Here is a 17,658-nt window from a genome sequence, read left to right on the forward strand (position 1 = left end):
CTATGCAACCCAGAAAACAATGCAGAGATATTTATGAAGTATGTCAACCTAGAATTCTGTATTCAGTGAAAATATCCTTCAAAAATCAAACATGAAACCAAGAGCTGGTTCTTTGAAAAGATTAATAATACTGATAAACCACTAACCTATTAAAAAAAGAGAGAGAAAGAGAGAAAAACAAATTACCAATATCAGTAATGCAACAGGAAAAGTCACTTCAGACCTTTGGACTCTGAAGATATAAGAAGGAAAAAGTACAAAAAATTTTATACTTATATATTTGACAACACTGATGAAATGGAAAAACTACTTGAAAGATACAAACTATAAAGCTACCACTCAAAAATAAACAGATAACTGAATAGTCTTATAGGTATTAAAGAAATTCAAAGAAAGAAAACTCTACCTCCAGATGACTTTTTTACTGGTGAATTCTATTAAACAATTAAGTAGAAATAATACCAATTCTACACAAACCCTTCCAAGAAAATTGAAGAGGGAATACTTCCCAACTCATTCTATGAGGTCAGACTTACCCTAATAGTAAAACCAGACCAAGACATCATAAGAAAACTATAAACTAGTAATCCCTCATAAACACAGACACAAAAATCTTTAACAATATATTAGCTAGTCAAATCTAGCAATATATAAAAAGGCAATATATCATGACCAAGTGGTGTTTACCTGCTGAATGCAAGAATGGCTTAACATTTGAAAGTCAACCAAAACAATTCACTACATTAACAGTCTAAAGAAGAAATACCATGTGATTATCTCAATTGATGCAGAAAAGGCATTTGACAAAATCCAACTACCATTCATGATAAAAAGTCTCAGCAAACTAGAACAGAACTTACTTAAACCAATAAAGTATCTATTAAAAAACTATATGAAATTACACTTAATAGTAAAAGACATTGTTTTCTTCCTAAAACCAGTAACAAGGCTGGGATGTCAAGTCACAGCATTCCTTTTTAACATCATACTAGAGGGCCTAGCAAGTACAGTTAAGACCAAAAAAAAAGGCAAAAGAAAAGAAATAAAAAGTATATAGCTAAGAATAGACAAAATAAAACCTTCTATTTACAAGTAATATAATTGTCTACTTAGAAAATCCCAAGTAAAAAAATGAATTTAGCAAGGTCACAGGACATAAGGTCAATATACAAAATTCAACTCTATATCTATGTACTATCATTCAACAACAGGAAACTGACTCTTTTTTAAAAGCTATCATTACAATGGTAGAACACTTAGGTATAAATCTAACAAAATATGTGCAAAATACGTATGCTTAAAACTATGAAATGATAGAAGAAATCAAGAAACACCTAAATAAATGGAGAGTTATATCATGTTCATGCATCGGAAACTTCAATATGGTTAATATACTGTATCCTGCCAATAGATTCAATGCAATCTCAATCAAGATTCCAGGATATTTTGTTAAAGAAATAGACTAGCTGATTCTAAATATATGGAAAGATAAAGAATTTGAAATAGCCTGAATAATTCTGAAAAACAGCAACAACATTTGAGGGTTCACACTACCTTATTTCAAGATTTATTATAAAGCTACAGTAATCAAGACAAAAATGTATCAGCAAAAGCACAGTAACATAGGTTAATGGAACAGAAAAGAGTCCAAAAATAAAACCACACATACATAGCCAACTGATTTTCAACAAAAACAGTACAAAGGCAATTTCAATATGGTGCAAAGGCAATTCAGTGGAGAAAGGATAGTCTCTTCAACAAATGGCGCAGGAACAATTGGAAATCCATATTCAAAACATGGATATTGATCTATACATTGCACCATCTGCAAAATTCACTAAAACTGGATGGATCACAGACTAAAACAAAAATAACAACAACACAAACCCTACAAAACTCCTTGAAGAACACACAGGAAGAAATCTTTGTGACCTTGAGTTAAGAAAAGATTTCTTAGATATAACACCAAAATACAATCTATTAAAATTTTTTTTGATATACTTGATTTCATAACAATTAAAACCTTTTGCTCTTCATGGAAAATGAAAACACAAGCCACAGAAAAGTAGTAAATACTTGGAAACATAACTGATAAAAGACTTATATTCAAAATACAAAAACAAGTCTCAAAACTTAATAAGAAAATAAGCAACCCAAGGAATATATATCCTCTCTGTTGTTCTTAAATTCATATTCTAATATGACTTATTCCCTTTTAATCATATTGTATTTATATAAAAAATATGAAAACTCAATTTAAATCATTAATTGAAAGATTTTTTATGCAAACTAAACTTCCTTTAAAATATATAACTCTAAAAAGCAAGGTCAGTATTAGTTCATTATAACAGTAAAATGAACACTTTATTTAAATAAATAATACAACCTCACAAATGGATCAGTCATCCCTCCCCTCCATCCCTCTTAAATAAAAATGCCACAGGCTTCATCTGTTACTAATTATATTAAGTAATATTTTTCTTTCAAAAAAGCAACAGTACACACTGGTGGTTATGGCAAACTTAATAACTTAGTAACTTAGTAACTTGGAGAGTTTTTTTTTTAATTTGTATTTCCACTGCAGAGAATGGAATGTAAAACATGTAGCCTAATCAGATAGTTAAACACTAGGCACAGTCTTCTAATCATGTTTCTGGTTGATAAAAGCCCAATCCCCAAAGCTAAATTTAGTCATTGTCTCAACATGCAAAACCCTCTTAATTTTATGTCTCTAAAATGGAATTTATAGTTAATCAGTACTTTTATTAAAAGTTCTCTACAAAGCGACAGTTTATCAAACTGACAAGCAAATTTATTTCAGCCTTTAAGTAATTATTTTTCAGTGTTTCTGAAAGCCAACATTTAAAAATTGCTTATACTTAGTCTTGCTAAAAATCTTTTTTTTAAAAAAAACAATATAAAATAAAAACAAAAATAAATTTTGCTTTGGAGGCAGAGAAAAGGAGTAGGAAGCCGAATCCTGGAGATATTTCCTTGAGCAAATTACTTAACCTCTCTAATCTTCCATTACTTCAACTGTAAAATTAGGAGTTAATCTACAAAATGTAAACATAGAGATAAGGTCCAGCTGAGCTCTAAAAATCCTAATTCTATACAACACCCTTAAATAAAATGAATTCTTTTCCACAATAAAAGATGAAATTCATAACATCTACACTAAAAACCCTGCCAATCAAATTATTCTTATGACCTTGGATGAATTACCTTTTCTAAACCTGTTTTTCCTCCCCAATAAAAAATGAGGTTTGATGAGACAATTTATACTCTATTTTCTGAATCTATGATTTTACCAGAAAATAATTTTTAATTATGTGCCTGAGATCAGTTTTGACAGAATAAACACATAAGAAGAGTATTATCTAAATACAAATCTAAGCAATGCACAGTAGACGCATGCTTATGGTAAATCAATTTGAACTTTGCAAACCTAATAAAGGTGAACTTATTCTAAACACATAAATGGAAGAATATATTTCAACTTACAGCAAGGGGAAGCAACTACTTAGCCACACTCTAACTCTACTCAGGAGTACATATATCACCATGTCATATTATTCTTGAATATAAGATTGATAAAAATAAAAACATGTTTTTGATTAAGTAAATTCAATCTTAAAAGAGTATCAGACACAGTGATCATCAATAATCATCAAAACTAATGATGAAAATGACACATACTAAATATCTATGGATAAAATAAAATTTCGTGTATTCCAAGTATCAGAATTCAAGGCACTTATTAAATCTAATTAATCAGTCTCAGGTTTTCAAAGAGCATGCCATATAGTTCAATAAGCATAAGCTACTTCCTAGCTCATTAGATTTTAAAAGGAGGGAAAACAGGTAGAACTACCATATATTTAGACTATCTGAAGGAGAATCCACTTATACCAATAATACACAGTCACATAATGACTTGTATTAACATGCAGTTCTAGAATAGTTTCCAATGGAGTTAAAGCCAATGATCCAATAATTCCATTTTGAGAAATCTATCCTAAGAAAATAAACAGAAATACAGACAAAGAAGCATGTACAAATGTGTCCATTGAAGTCTTATTTATAATAGCTAAAATTATGAACAACTTAAGTATCTGAAGGTAAGGTATGGTTAATGTATGATCTATTTAATATAACACTGTGCTTACAAAGACTTTTTAATGACATGGAAAAAAACATTTTTTTTATTCCATCTCTCTATATTTCTATATTATACATATTTTTCAGCTGGAGAAATAATATATGATCAATTTGTACTATTTCTCAAAGACAACTGCATCAACACAATATAAGATGGCAAATAGGAACCTACTGTAATGATTCAAACAAGAAATGAAGAGTGTATAAATAAAGAGGGCATGAACTAATACAATGGCACTGGGAATAGAAAGAACAGATAGCTTCAAGAGATACTTAAGCAGAATCAACAGGTTGCAGCTACCAAATGGAATAATAAGTGAGAAACAGACTGGGCTAAACTGTAATCCCACACACTAATACCAGAAATGCAGGAGAAAAAATACCTTAGGGGAAAATAATAAGGCCAGATGACTCTGAAACACAATCTAAAGTTAAAATTACTTTCTATATATTATGTTTAATATGGAAAGATTCATTCTGTACAATATATTAGGAAAATATTTTTATCTAGAAAACTTTAATTATCTGGATTATTAACTAATATGAAATATATTTCTTAATGAAGCCACTTAAGTGAGTTACTGCCATTGTAAAATTTTCATTCAGAATTATCTCAGTAGGGGGATAATGTGTTTACTTTTTAACAAAATATTCTAACTCAAAAATGGTGAACATGGGCTGTTTCAATGTAAGTTACCATATCATTTTTATTCTCCATAAAAATGCTGAGTTTCTTCAAAAATGACACAACTAGAATAAGCAGCTCAAAATTGTCCCGATCAAGAGCCTTCACCAGCATGTGAACTATGTTCTTGTTCCTCATCTTCAGCTCTGTACGTGTATCCTCAGCAAGATTCAGAAGCAAATAAAGAGCAACTAGAAAAGTAAAATAAATGAGAGTTAAATAACTGGCATATTGAATCAACAATTTAATAAATCATTTCTACCCATTAAAGTAACAGATGTAGAAGATAGTATATTATCTTGAAAATTTTAACTAGTTAATTTATTCATTAGAAAGCTATTATTATTGATATATATGCTATATGAAACAAAACTTATATATAAAATAATATTCTTATGATGCTGAGAAAGACGCAATAACCAAAATAAGTCAATGATTCCTACCCTCTTGGAGCTAAGAGCTTAATTGTAATCAAATGTCAATTAAACGTATATGTTAGCAAATAATAAAACAGGCAAGCATGTAGAAAACAAGGTAAAATTTCAGCAATTAGGGGCTGCTGTGCTAAAAAATGTAGAGTACAGCTAGAGCTGAATTTAAGGATACTAAAACCTATTTTTCATATTCAAAATGAGTTTTTGATAGTCTACAGAAAACGGCCATATGAAATTCAGTAAAATAATTGTCACACTAACCAAAGTTGAGGCCACTGTCTATTAGTTCTAAGTAAAATTTCTTTTAGATACTGGTAATAAAAATGCTTACATTCTCATAAGAAACTCATTTAATTGTTCCCTTTTGACAATGAGATTATGTAACAGATGTTTTCCATTTGGCCTTGACTGACAGGAAGCGTCAGAGTTAAACCTGAAAGTTTTCTGTCAGAATTACATAGAATATTATGGCCAACATAGTCTTTTTGCTCTCCTATTGTCTTGATTTTGCTCATTTTTTTAGTATTTCATTTTATGTACTCTTATAACCTTTATGAAAAACCTTTATGAAAAATACATATGCATACATATAAACTTTTATTTAACAAATATTTGAAATGGAAAAGCAATTCTCACTAATTAAGTACCTACTATATGCCAGGCACTGTACTAGTTGATATATAAACAGTAACCCATTTTAAGACAATTTTACGAGGCAAGAAATACTATAAAAATTTTTACGGATGGGGAACCCCAGATTCAGAGAAGTTAAATACCTTGCCCTAGCCACACAGCAAGAAAACCCACCAGAAACCAAAGCTCACACATTTACACTACTGCACCATGCTGACTTTCCATGCAAGGCACTAATAAAAGGTTTTAAAGTTGTGTTGGAAAAGCATATAGTTTCTTCTTGCAACCAAGATAGATGTAGTGGGTTGAATAGTGTTCTCCTCAAATTTCCATCCACCCAGAACCTGGGAATTCGAACTAATTTGGAAACAGGGTCTTTGCAGGTGTAACTAGTTAGGATGAGTCATAACAGATTAAGGTAGTCCTTGAAACCAATGACTGGGGTCCTCATAAGAAGAGAGGACATAACTGACAAATGCAGTGGGAAGAAGGCCATGTGAAGATGTGGGCAGAGAATGAATAGATGCAGCCATAGCCAAGAAACACCAAGGACTGCCAGAAGCTACCAAATGCTAGGAAGAGCCAAGGAAAGATTCTTCTCTAGAGTTTTCAGGGGCAGCATGGCCCTGCTGAAATCTTGATTTTGGCTTTCTAGCCTCCAGAACTGTGAAATTTCTATTGTTTTAAATCACCCAGTTTGCAGTACTTTGCTTTGGCAACTCTGGGAAATTAATACATAAGAGGAGCAGGGACCAGATTGGAAACCCTCACCAGAAACAATAACAACAACAACAACAAAAAGACTAAAATAAGGGTTTTCAGGACACTGAGCACCAGATGATGAAGGATAGTTATCCCTGAGAGATAAGAAACAAATGACCTGGCCCATGACTGCCCCAGAATACTGTCTTGAGAGATTCCAGGTCATGAAACGGATAAGGAAAAATCCCAGAAGAACCCCAAAGAATTCCTGAATGAAGAGATGGAACCAAGGGACCAGGGAAGCCAAGGTGGCTACAGTTCACAGAAAAGAATACCAGAGAGGACAGAGCTTCAAAAAGAGAAGAGTTCCAGAGTTCTGCAGAGGTCTACTTTACATATTGAGCAGAGTACTGACTAGTCACATGTGTTACAAATCTGAGGCTGGGGGGCAGAACAAAATGAAAGAATTAGAAGAAAAAAATACATGACATGCACACAGAGCTGCAAATAATGCCTCTTTCTACCAGATATACTGGAAACTTCATAATTAATGGGCCACTGGGTAGAGTTCTCACATGGGCCTTGCCTCAGTAGTATGGAATAATTAGTTTTAGACTAAATGCTGCTCATGTCCAAACTCACAAATCTTAAGAGCATGATCCAAAAGGATCAGACTGCTTCCAAGTAATTTAATTATGTCTCACAATAAAGCTCAGGAATAGAATATCTATAGGAATAAAATAATATCCATCACCTAACAATGAAAATTTCACATTGTCCTGCCTCCAATCAAAGATTATTAGCCATTCAAAAAAAGCAGGAAAACACAACCTGTAAGGAAAAGAAAAATCAGCTAACTGAAACTGTTCTAGAACTGACACCACAGTTAGAATGATCGAACATGAACATCAAAATAGTTATATAACTGTATTCTAAATTTTCTAAAAGTTAAGTAGAGACATGGAGGATATACAAAAGATTAAATCAAACATCTAGCAATGAAAATTACAATGCCTGAGATTGTATACTAAATGGAATTAATGGCAGTTTAGAGACTGGAGAAGAAAAGATTAGTGAAATTGAAGACATAACTAGAAACTATCCAAAATTAAACACACAAAGAAAAAAACAACAGCAAAAATGTAAAGAGTATCAGTAAACTATGGAAAAAAACATCAAGTGACCTACTATACCTTAATTGGAGTCCCTGAATAAATAATAATTTTCCAAATTTGATAAAAAATATAAATCCACAATCCCAATAAGGTCAGTGAAATCCAAGAACAAGAAACATGAAGAAAGCTACACCAAAGCACAATATAATCAAACTGGTAAAAACAAATGATGACGAGACCATTTTAAAGCAGCCATAGGGAAAAAACCTCATATATAGATGAAGAAAAGATAAGGATGACAGCAGACTTCTCATCAGAAACAATGCAAGCATGTCAACAGTGTAACAGTATGTTTAGCAAATAGAAATAAGTTGTCAACCAGTAAAAATATTTCAAAAAAGAATTTCTCAGACGTAAAAAGATAAAATAATTCATTAGTAAATCTATCCTGTGAGAAATATACAAGGAAATCTTTCAGACAGAAAGAAAATGATGACAGAAACATAATCTAACAAAAAATAGTAGAATCAGTGGAAATAGTAACTATAAAAGTAAATATATAAGGTTATTTTCTTAATATTTAAATATCTTTAAAGTAAAATTGACTGTCTATACAAAAATAATAATGTATCATAGGGTTTATAACAGATATATATATATATAAACCTCATGGTAACCACAAACCAAAAATCTATAATAGATACATACACAAAAAAGACAAAGGAATCCAAACATAACACTAAAGGCAGACATCAAATCACAAGGGAAGAGATCAAAAGAAGGGACCATAAAAGGACTGTTAAAAAAATAAACCCAAAACAATGAACAAAATGGCATAAAGTACATACCTATCAATAATTACTTTAAGTGTAAATGGGCTAAAAGCTCCAATCAAGGCATAGAGTGGCTGACTGGATATAAAAACAAGACCCATGCATATGGTGCGTATAAGAGAATCACTTCAGATCTAAAGCCACAAACCGACTGAAAATGAGAGGATGTTAAAAGGTATTCCATGCAAATGGAAACAAAAAGAAAAATGGGGTAGCAATACTTTTATCAGACAAATAGACTTTAAACCAAAGACTGTAACTAGAGAAAAAGAAGGACATTACATAATGATAAAGGGATCACTCCAACAAGAAAATACAGTTTTAAATATATATGCACATGGAAACACAAAGACTCCGAATAGCCAAAACAGTATCTCCAGTTCTGTTCTTTACAAAGAACAGAGCTGGAGATACCATGCTCTCTGATTTCAAACTATACTACAAAGCCACAGTAATCAAAACAGTATGGTATGGCACAAAAACAGACACATAGACCAATGGAATAGAATAGACAGTGCAGGAATAAACTCACATTTACATGGTCAATCTACAACAATGGAGGCAAGAATATACAACGGCTAAAAGACAGCTTCTTCAATAAATAATGTTGGGAAAATTAGACAGCTACATGCAAAAGAATGAAACTGGACTACTTTTTCACATCATATACAAAAATAAACTCAAAATGGATTAAAGCCTTAAATGTAAGACCTGAAGCCATAAAACTCCTAGAAGAAAACATAGACAGTATGCTCTCTGACATCAACCATAGCAATAATTTTTTGGATATGTCTCCTCAGGCAAGGGAAACAAAAGTAAAACAAACAAATTGGACTACATCAAACTAAAAAGCTTTTACACAGCAAAGGAAGCTAGCTATCAACAAAATGAAAAAGCAGCCTACAGAATGAGAGAAGATATTTGCACATGATATATCCAATAAGGGGTTAATATACAAAATACACAAAGAACTTGTACAACTCAACATTGAAAAATCAAACAACTCAATTAAAAAATGGGCAGAGGATCTGAATAGAAATTTTTCCAAAGAAGATGTACAGATGGCCAACAGACACATGAAAATGCTCAACATCACTAATCATCAGACAAATGCAAATCAATACTACACTGAGATACCACCTCACACCTGTCAGAATAGCTATTATCAAAAAGACAAGAGATAGGGCTTCCCTGGTGGTGCAGTGGTTGAGAATCTGCCTGCTAATGCAGGGGACACGGGTTCGAGCCCTGGTCTGGGAGGATCCCACATGCTGTGGAGCAACTAGGACCGTGAGCCACAACTACTGAGCCTTTGTGTCTGGAGCCTGTGCTCCGCAACAAAGGAGGCTGCGATAGTGAGAGGCCCATGCACCGTGATGAAGAGTGGCCCCCGCTTGCCGCAACTAGAGAAAGCCCTCACACAGAAACGAAGACCCAACACAGCAAAAATAAATAAATTAATTAATAAACTCCTACCCCCAACATCTTTAAAAAAAAAAAAAAGACAAGAGATAAATGCTGGCAAAATGTGGAGAAAAGGCAACCCTTGGTGTACTTTTGACAGGAATATAAACTGGTGCAGCCACTCTAGAAAACAGTATGGTGGTTCCTCAAAAAGTTAAAAACAGAACTACCATATGACCCAGCAATCCTACTTCTGGGTATAGATCCAAAGGAAATAAAACCACGATCTCAAAGAGATATCTGTACTCCCATGTTCACTCCAGGATTATTCATAATAGTTAAGATGTGGAAGCAACCTAAGTGTCTATACATGGATGAATGGATAAAGTAGATGTGATATATATTTTATATAAAATATTATATAAAATATATAACGTATATTACTTATGCATTATATATAATATATACAAAATAGAATATTACTTGTTTATTAAAAAGGACGATATTCTGACATTTGCCACAACAAAGATGGATCTTGAGGGCATTATGCTAAATGAAATAAGTCAGACAGAGGAAAACAAATGCTATATGTTCTCACTTATATGCTTATATGTGGAATCTAAAAACGCTGAGCTCACAGAAACAAGGAGTAGATTGATGGTTACCAGACACTGGGTTGTGGGGGAAATGGGGAGACGGTGTCAAAGAGTACAAACTTTCAGTTATGAGTAAGTTCCAGGATCTAATATACAGCGTGGTGACTACAGGTAAAAATACTGTACTGTATACTTGAATGGTGCTATGACAGATCTTAAATGTTCTCACCATAACAACAACAACAAAAAAATGGTAATTATGTGAGAAGGATTTGTTAAGTAATCTTATTGTGGTAAACATTCTGGAACATATACTTGTATCAAACCATTACACCGTATACCTTAAACTTACACAGTGTTATATGTCAATTATATCTCAATAAAGCTGGGGAAAAAAATCAATAGTCAGCTACAAAGCAGGAATTGAATACACACTTAAAAGTCCCACATCATTTTTACTAACGACATAAGATTTTGCATCTTATCAATGACTGAGAAACCATACTATTGAACTGTTAAATCTCTCAACAAACCCCAGAAAGAGGAGACTATTTTTTATTAAAGAGAAATATTTTGAAAAGTTTTTCATCAATTTCCTAGGAAAGCAACAAAATTGTACCATATAAGATACATATAGCAGGGTTTGAGAGACAAGATTCTTATTATTTAAAAGGTCATACATTGGATTAAAAAATCCTTTCTGATTAATACAATTTCAAGAATGTAATTTATACATTTAAGAGCTGAATGGGGCTTTTTGGTAGAAAGATAGTGGAGTGAAATTTAAAACACCATTATCAACGCTAAAGACAGAAGATTCTGTAGTACATTAAAATTCATAGAACTTTCAATTAGCCTGGTATTAGCTTTATTTATCTGACAAAAATAGAACAAGCTGAATGTACAGTAAGAACTTTGTTGCATTCTCATTGCTTAGGTATTCATACCTCGTAAGAGCTGTTCCTGTTTTACCACAAGCCCCTGGTATTTTTTAAAGGTTTTTTCATAATCTTTTCTCAAGGTTTGGTTTTCAGGGTCTTCATCAAGTAAACAAGTTAAGGATCATCCATATTCATTGAAGCAAAGAAAACCTAATGAAAAATACTATGAAGAACAATGCTAATAAATTTTATGTGCAATTTTATCCAGTTATTTTCTGTAACCAATAGTTTAATTAAAATATTATTTTCTGCACAACTGTGTTATAACAGATCTTCTTAACCAAGTGCTCGAGGATGTGCTTGCAGACCTTGGGTGAACACATGTTTAGGCTTCACCAAGTACTTGAATCCTCAGAAATTGTATGTAAATATTTTATGTATGTGCACAAGTCTCTTTCACCAGATTAAAAAATAGGTCCATGAATCAAAAAGGTTACAGCCTTGGGCTTCCCTGGTGGCGCAGTGCTTGGGGGTCCGCCTGCCGGTGCGGGAGGCGCGGGTTCGTGCCCCGTTTCGGGAGGATCCCGCGTGCCGCGGAGCGGCTGGGCCCGTGAGCCATGGCCGCTGGGCCTGCGCGTCCGGAGCCTGTGCTCCGCGAGTGGGAGAGGCCACAACAGTGAGAGGCCCGCATAACGCAAGGAAAAAAAAAAAAAAAAAATTATATGCAATATTGAAATAAGATAGATAATTTAAAAAAAAAAAAAAAAAAAAAAAGGTTACAGCCTTAAAGAATGATTTAGTTAATAAGAATAGTGAATTCCACTTCGGACAGATGTCTAGTATATTGAAAGAATGTTGATTGTATCTAAAGCTTTTTAGCACCCTCTTCAGACTACATACAAAAAGAGAAATATCCCAAAGTTAGAAAAAAACAAAATTTAAAATTATATCTTATAGCCCCAAATAGTCCCTTGGACACCTGCAGAAATAACCAATTACTTCAGTATGACTTCAGGATCCCCAAGCACTCAAAACATCCCCCTTGTTGAATGCTACTTGCATCACAACACAAGGAAACTTAAGACTTAATAAAATCGTAATAGTTTAGGAGAAATGGCCAAAATTCTGATAGGTCATTTTCATATTCCTTCAATTATTGTAATCCATTGATTCTGAGACACATTTTTTGCACATCTTAACATCTACAGAATTTGAATATATCTTATAATCCATGATATGTCATAGTTTTAATTGGAAGCATCTTTCTCCTTTTGTAGTGGTTCATAAATAATGGTGTATCTTACATTCAATGGTGTCTAATATTTATAGGAATATGATATGTCCTAAAAGATCAGTTCTTGTCACCAAGCAATCACAAAGTATAAATTAATGATTGCTAAAAGTCCCATTAGTGGTTCTCTCTGTATCCCGCCCCCACCCCCCGGCCTTACTTTCAGTGAATTTTAGGTACATTCAGGAAACTTGGGACTCAAGAAATGACCTGAAGTCTCCAGGATTATTGAGTTGTCCACATGGTTTAAGGCAACACCAATCTAGATGTTGGAAGCTTACAGCACACACAGAAAATGTCTAAACCTATAAAGATCCTAATTAAGAAAAGTCAAATCTCTGTGTGTGTGCAAGGGTGTATTTTTAAAGTGCCGTGGGTATTCCACAAAGGGGAGGTAGAAAACATGAGATATTGGGCACAACAGAAATAATATTTTTACTTTTTAAAAGAGATCAATAAATATTGGGTTCAAAAGAAAGTTACCGGTATGACTTGTCATCTGCAAAACATGTCATATTAGACAGATATGAATAAGCCAGGACCTTCCATTTAGAATTAAAGTTGTAGAAGAAATATGACAAATATCTTCATATATAAGAAATGTGATATTGAAGAAAATATCCTTATTCTATATTGCTTCAGTATGCAAGATTAGAATCTAGGGATAGAAGTTATTGGGAAGTAGACTTTAGTACACTAAGCAAAAAACCATTATAATAAATAGAACGTCAAAACACAGAATGAGCTAAATCAATAAGCAGTGACATGATAAAGAAGAGACTAAATAATTGATTTGTAAGGGAAGTTGCATAAAAGATTCTTGTTTAAAATTGATTCTTTTTAAGGTTCCTTTCACAGGTTCTATGCTTCTGCAGGCATTTAGAATTTGTATGTAAGTCCAAAAATACTTTTTTTAATAATTAGAAAAATAGAATTTAAAACTATGTTCTTCACCAAATTCATACTCATTCCAATCAAAGTCACCTTATTACACAGAGAAAACTATGTAAGCAACAGTGGTGAGCCAGACTTCAGCTAACTAAAGGATCTTGAGGGACAAAATAACACAGTCACTTAGAGACTCACCAATTCAGTTATCCAGGATCACTATTATCTATTCCCTCTACCTTATCACCAAATCAAAGTTGTAAAAAGATTAAAAAGTATATGTAAAACTATATTCATTCTGATAATTTCAATCTTCATCTTAACCTTCACCACACTCTTGCATTTTTTCAAGTAATGTGAATGACAAACAAAACAAAATCCTCTCCATCCAAAGCTCACAGCAATAGGCAACAGTGGGGTGAAATGCCGCTTCAAAGGATATCAGTTTTCTTCTTCTTAGAAAGTTCTTCTTGCCAAAGCTCATGTCTTTTTAATTCGTGATCAATGATATTCATACACAGAGCTCCAATTTTATAGTGAGTGATAAGTCCATGAAACTGAGAAAAGCTTTAAAGAAGAGTTTTTAGTATGTATTTAAAGGAATACATCTTGTGACTTCAGGAAATCTGTTTTGGATAAACACTGGTACAAACAATGTAAAATAGACTTGATATACGTATTTCAATAAATGAATATGCCCACAGTATATTAGGAAGACTTGAAATTGTGAGATTACTTTAAATATATTTTAACACACAACACTTACCTGAAACGTAATTATTTTTAAGTTAGAAATTACACAAAACACATTTTTGTAATTAACCACCATTTTAACTATTCAAATACCCTCAAAATAAAATTTCAGACTACCACCTAACAAAACTAATAATATAACAGTACTATTATTGAATAAAACTGATGCCAGGAAATAAACTAGTGAAGTATTAGCAATCCGGTTTTATATATGTTTCCTAGACAATTTATTCATCCAAGTATTTATTCAGTAAATATTTATTTGCTAATGCTGGCACATTTTTAGAACAGAGGCAAGAAATTCCCTAGAATTTCTGAGAAGTCAGAAACTTTTCACAATGTCTCAATAAGTATCCTTCTAAAGAATATATGTGTATAAATAAAATACATGAATACATAACAGGTATGTGTTTGCAAACATATATTGTGTACACACACACACACACACACACACACACACACACACACACAGTTGACCCTTGAACAATGCAAGGGATAGGGGTGCCAACCCTCTGTACCATCAAAAATGTAAGTATAACTTATAGTGGGTCCTCCATATCTGCAGTTCTGCATCCACAGTTTCAACTGTAATATGGTAGTACATACTTAGTATGTACTTAGTATGTACAGTTTCAACTGTAGTATGGTAGTACATACTTAATGGAAAAAATCTATGTATAAGTGGACTCACGCAGTTCAAACCCATGTTGTTCAAGGATCAACTGTATATAAAACAGTAACATTTACTGGCACTTACTCTGGGTCAGGCTTTTTTCTTATACCTTCCTGAAGAGGATGCTCCTATTACTATCCACAATTACAGATGAGGAAACTGAGCACAGAAAGGTTAAGTAATGTAACCAAGATTACACGGCTAATAAACAGCAGGACTTGGATTCAAAGCCAGAGAGTCTATTTCCAGAGCCCATAACTCTTAAACTCTAAACCATTATATCATCCTACTGTACATGTATATGCATTCATTAGTGTAGACTGAAAGAAAGACAGAACAACAAAGAGGACAGAGAATCGGAAATAGAAGTTTAGAGGCAGAGCATAGTTAGATACATAAGAAGACTGAGAAAACTAGTGATCTACTATCTAAACCAATGACACAGACAGAGAGAAATAGATATAGATCAGTACTCTTATTTCCTAATTTTTACACTTACCTGGAAAAGCAAAAAAAGATGTATATTATGTTTGTAGCTAACTCAACACTTTGCTTCCAGTCTTCTCTGAGGACTCTTGCTAATGCACCAAGGGCAGTTTCTAAAGAAAAAGGGGATGTACAAAAATGATCACTCACCTTGCCTCTGATATAAAGGGTAATTGGTTTTAAATGTCTACTATCAATAAATAACAAAGCTAAGATAGAACTGGGACAAAAAGTAGGATGCTTCTTTCCGACACAGAAAGCTATTTTTAAAACGGAAATATTAAAACTCACAACATGCAGCTTTAAGTCTAACTGTAAATATAAAAATAAAATATGATTTAAATAAAGTAACATAGTAAGTATACTATGGGTGACAATAAAATAATAAAAAAACATTTATTTCTTACTTTTCATTTCCACTTGCTACTGCAGTGCCAGCTATTTTCTTTAACATCTGATTTAATGTGTTCATGAATAAGTGAAAAACTAGATTAAGTCTAAAAAATTAATGAGCAGTTTAAAGCAGGCTAACACTGACTTCACTAAAGCAAATTAATAATCAAATAAAACTTACACACAGAAAAATAAGTCTAATATTTTAATGTCATGTTAAATTGATGCCAACGGACATAAATAGAGCAAAAAATTTTTCATGAAACTAGCTTTAGGGTAGATTGATAAACATCCCTGTTACACCTTTTTCCTGAAAAAGGTAATGAACTGATTAATGAGAATTACTATACATTAAGTAAACATAAAGTAATGAGACTAGTGTCAAATTAGTACTGTTACATGGCTGACTAAATCTTGGAATCATTAAAAATTAAAATATCTCTGTATTATATAGTGATCATAATTCAACTTTCTATAATAGGCATTGAGGATCTATTGTACTTCGTGGACTGCATTATAAGTATTTATTATGGTAATGAAAGTATTTCGTTTATTTGAGCTTTCTGGCCATTCAGATTATGAGACAACAAGAATTCACTATATTACTAATCCACTTAGTGAGGAATTTTTTCTACAAACTTAAAAACACCCTATAATAGCATTTCACAGTATTATTCATATTCATAATACAGAGCACTGGTATAATATAGGTTTTGAACACAACTATTCTGAAGTCAAATAAATAGGTAATATGCAAAAGCTCTAAAAAAGTCCTACTTAATATAGAATCTGGTTTAGCTTTGCTTAATCCAGTATTTCCAAAGGCATTCATCCTTATAATCCAGAGGATACAGCATTTCTTAGAATATACTTTGGAAAATGATGTACTATAATGTCACAAATTCAGCACTTTTCTTCTTTACTAAAGAACAGAAAAATGTCTCAATAAAAATACAGCTATAGGAATTATACACAGGTTATGAAGAAATAAACCAAAAGAAAATTACAAAGTTTACAACAGATCAAAATATAACCCAAAATTAATTTATAATTTGAGTGCAATCATAATTAAAATTCTGTTAAGATTTTCACAGAGAATATAGTAAAGTGATCTCAAAACAATATATAAGAAAATGTACAAAGACCAGCAACACCACATTAAAAAAAGAAAACAACAAATTGGAACATTTCTCCTACATACTCTAAAACTCTAGTCAAAGTACAAAACAAAACATAACAACAACAGTATGATATTAGTATGGAAATTATCAAACAGATCAATGGAAAAGAAAAGAGAGCATCAAAACATATCTATGAATATATCAGAACAGTATCTGGCACAGAATAAGCTTTCAAGAAGTATCTATTGAATAAAAAAATGGCCAGCATATAGTAGAAAAGCCATTTCAAATATCTGGGAAAAGGAGGAGTATTCAATAAATAAGCTGGGGAGAGACCTTCAAGATGGCAGAAGAGTAAGACAAGGAGATCACCTTCCTCCCCACAAATACATCAGAAATACATCTACATGTGGAACAACTCCTACAGAACACCTACTGAACGCTGGCAGAACACCTCAGACCTCCCAAAAAGCAAGAAACTCCCCACGTGCCTGGGTAGGGCAAAAGAAAAAACAGAGACAATAGGGACAGGACCTGCACCTCTGGGAGGGAGCTGTAAAGGAGGAAATGTTTCCACACACTAGGAAGCCCCTTCACTGGTGGAGACGG

At 32.7% G+C, this 17,658-nt stretch overlaps 1 protein-coding gene across 2 annotated transcripts in view; it reads right to left on the reverse strand.

The window, feature by feature from the left end:
• KIFAP3 (kinesin associated protein 3) overlaps nucleotides 1-17,658 on the reverse strand; it is a 162,509-nt gene that overhangs the window by 108,271 nt on the left and 36,580 nt on the right. For both annotated transcript variants that reach the window (XM_007458132.1, XM_007458133.1), the window contains 4 exons: nucleotides 15,549-15,648; nucleotides 14,066-14,190; nucleotides 11,511-11,609; nucleotides 4,859-5,037 (listed from right to left, as the gene is read on the reverse strand). In XM_007458132.1, the coding sequence (XP_007458194.1) occupies nucleotides 4,859-5,037; nucleotides 11,511-11,609; nucleotides 14,066-14,190; nucleotides 15,549-15,648 (503 nt within the window). The remainder of the gene's footprint in view (nucleotides 1-4,858; nucleotides 5,038-11,510; nucleotides 11,610-14,065; nucleotides 14,191-15,548; nucleotides 15,649-17,658) is intronic.

Source organism: Lipotes vexillifer, unplaced genomic scaffold (assembly GCF_000442215.2).
Source record: "Lipotes vexillifer unplaced genomic scaffold, Lipotes_vexillifer_v1.1 scaffold189, whole genome shotgun sequence".
NCBI lineage: Eukaryota > Metazoa > Chordata > Mammalia > Artiodactyla > Lipotidae > Lipotes > Lipotes vexillifer.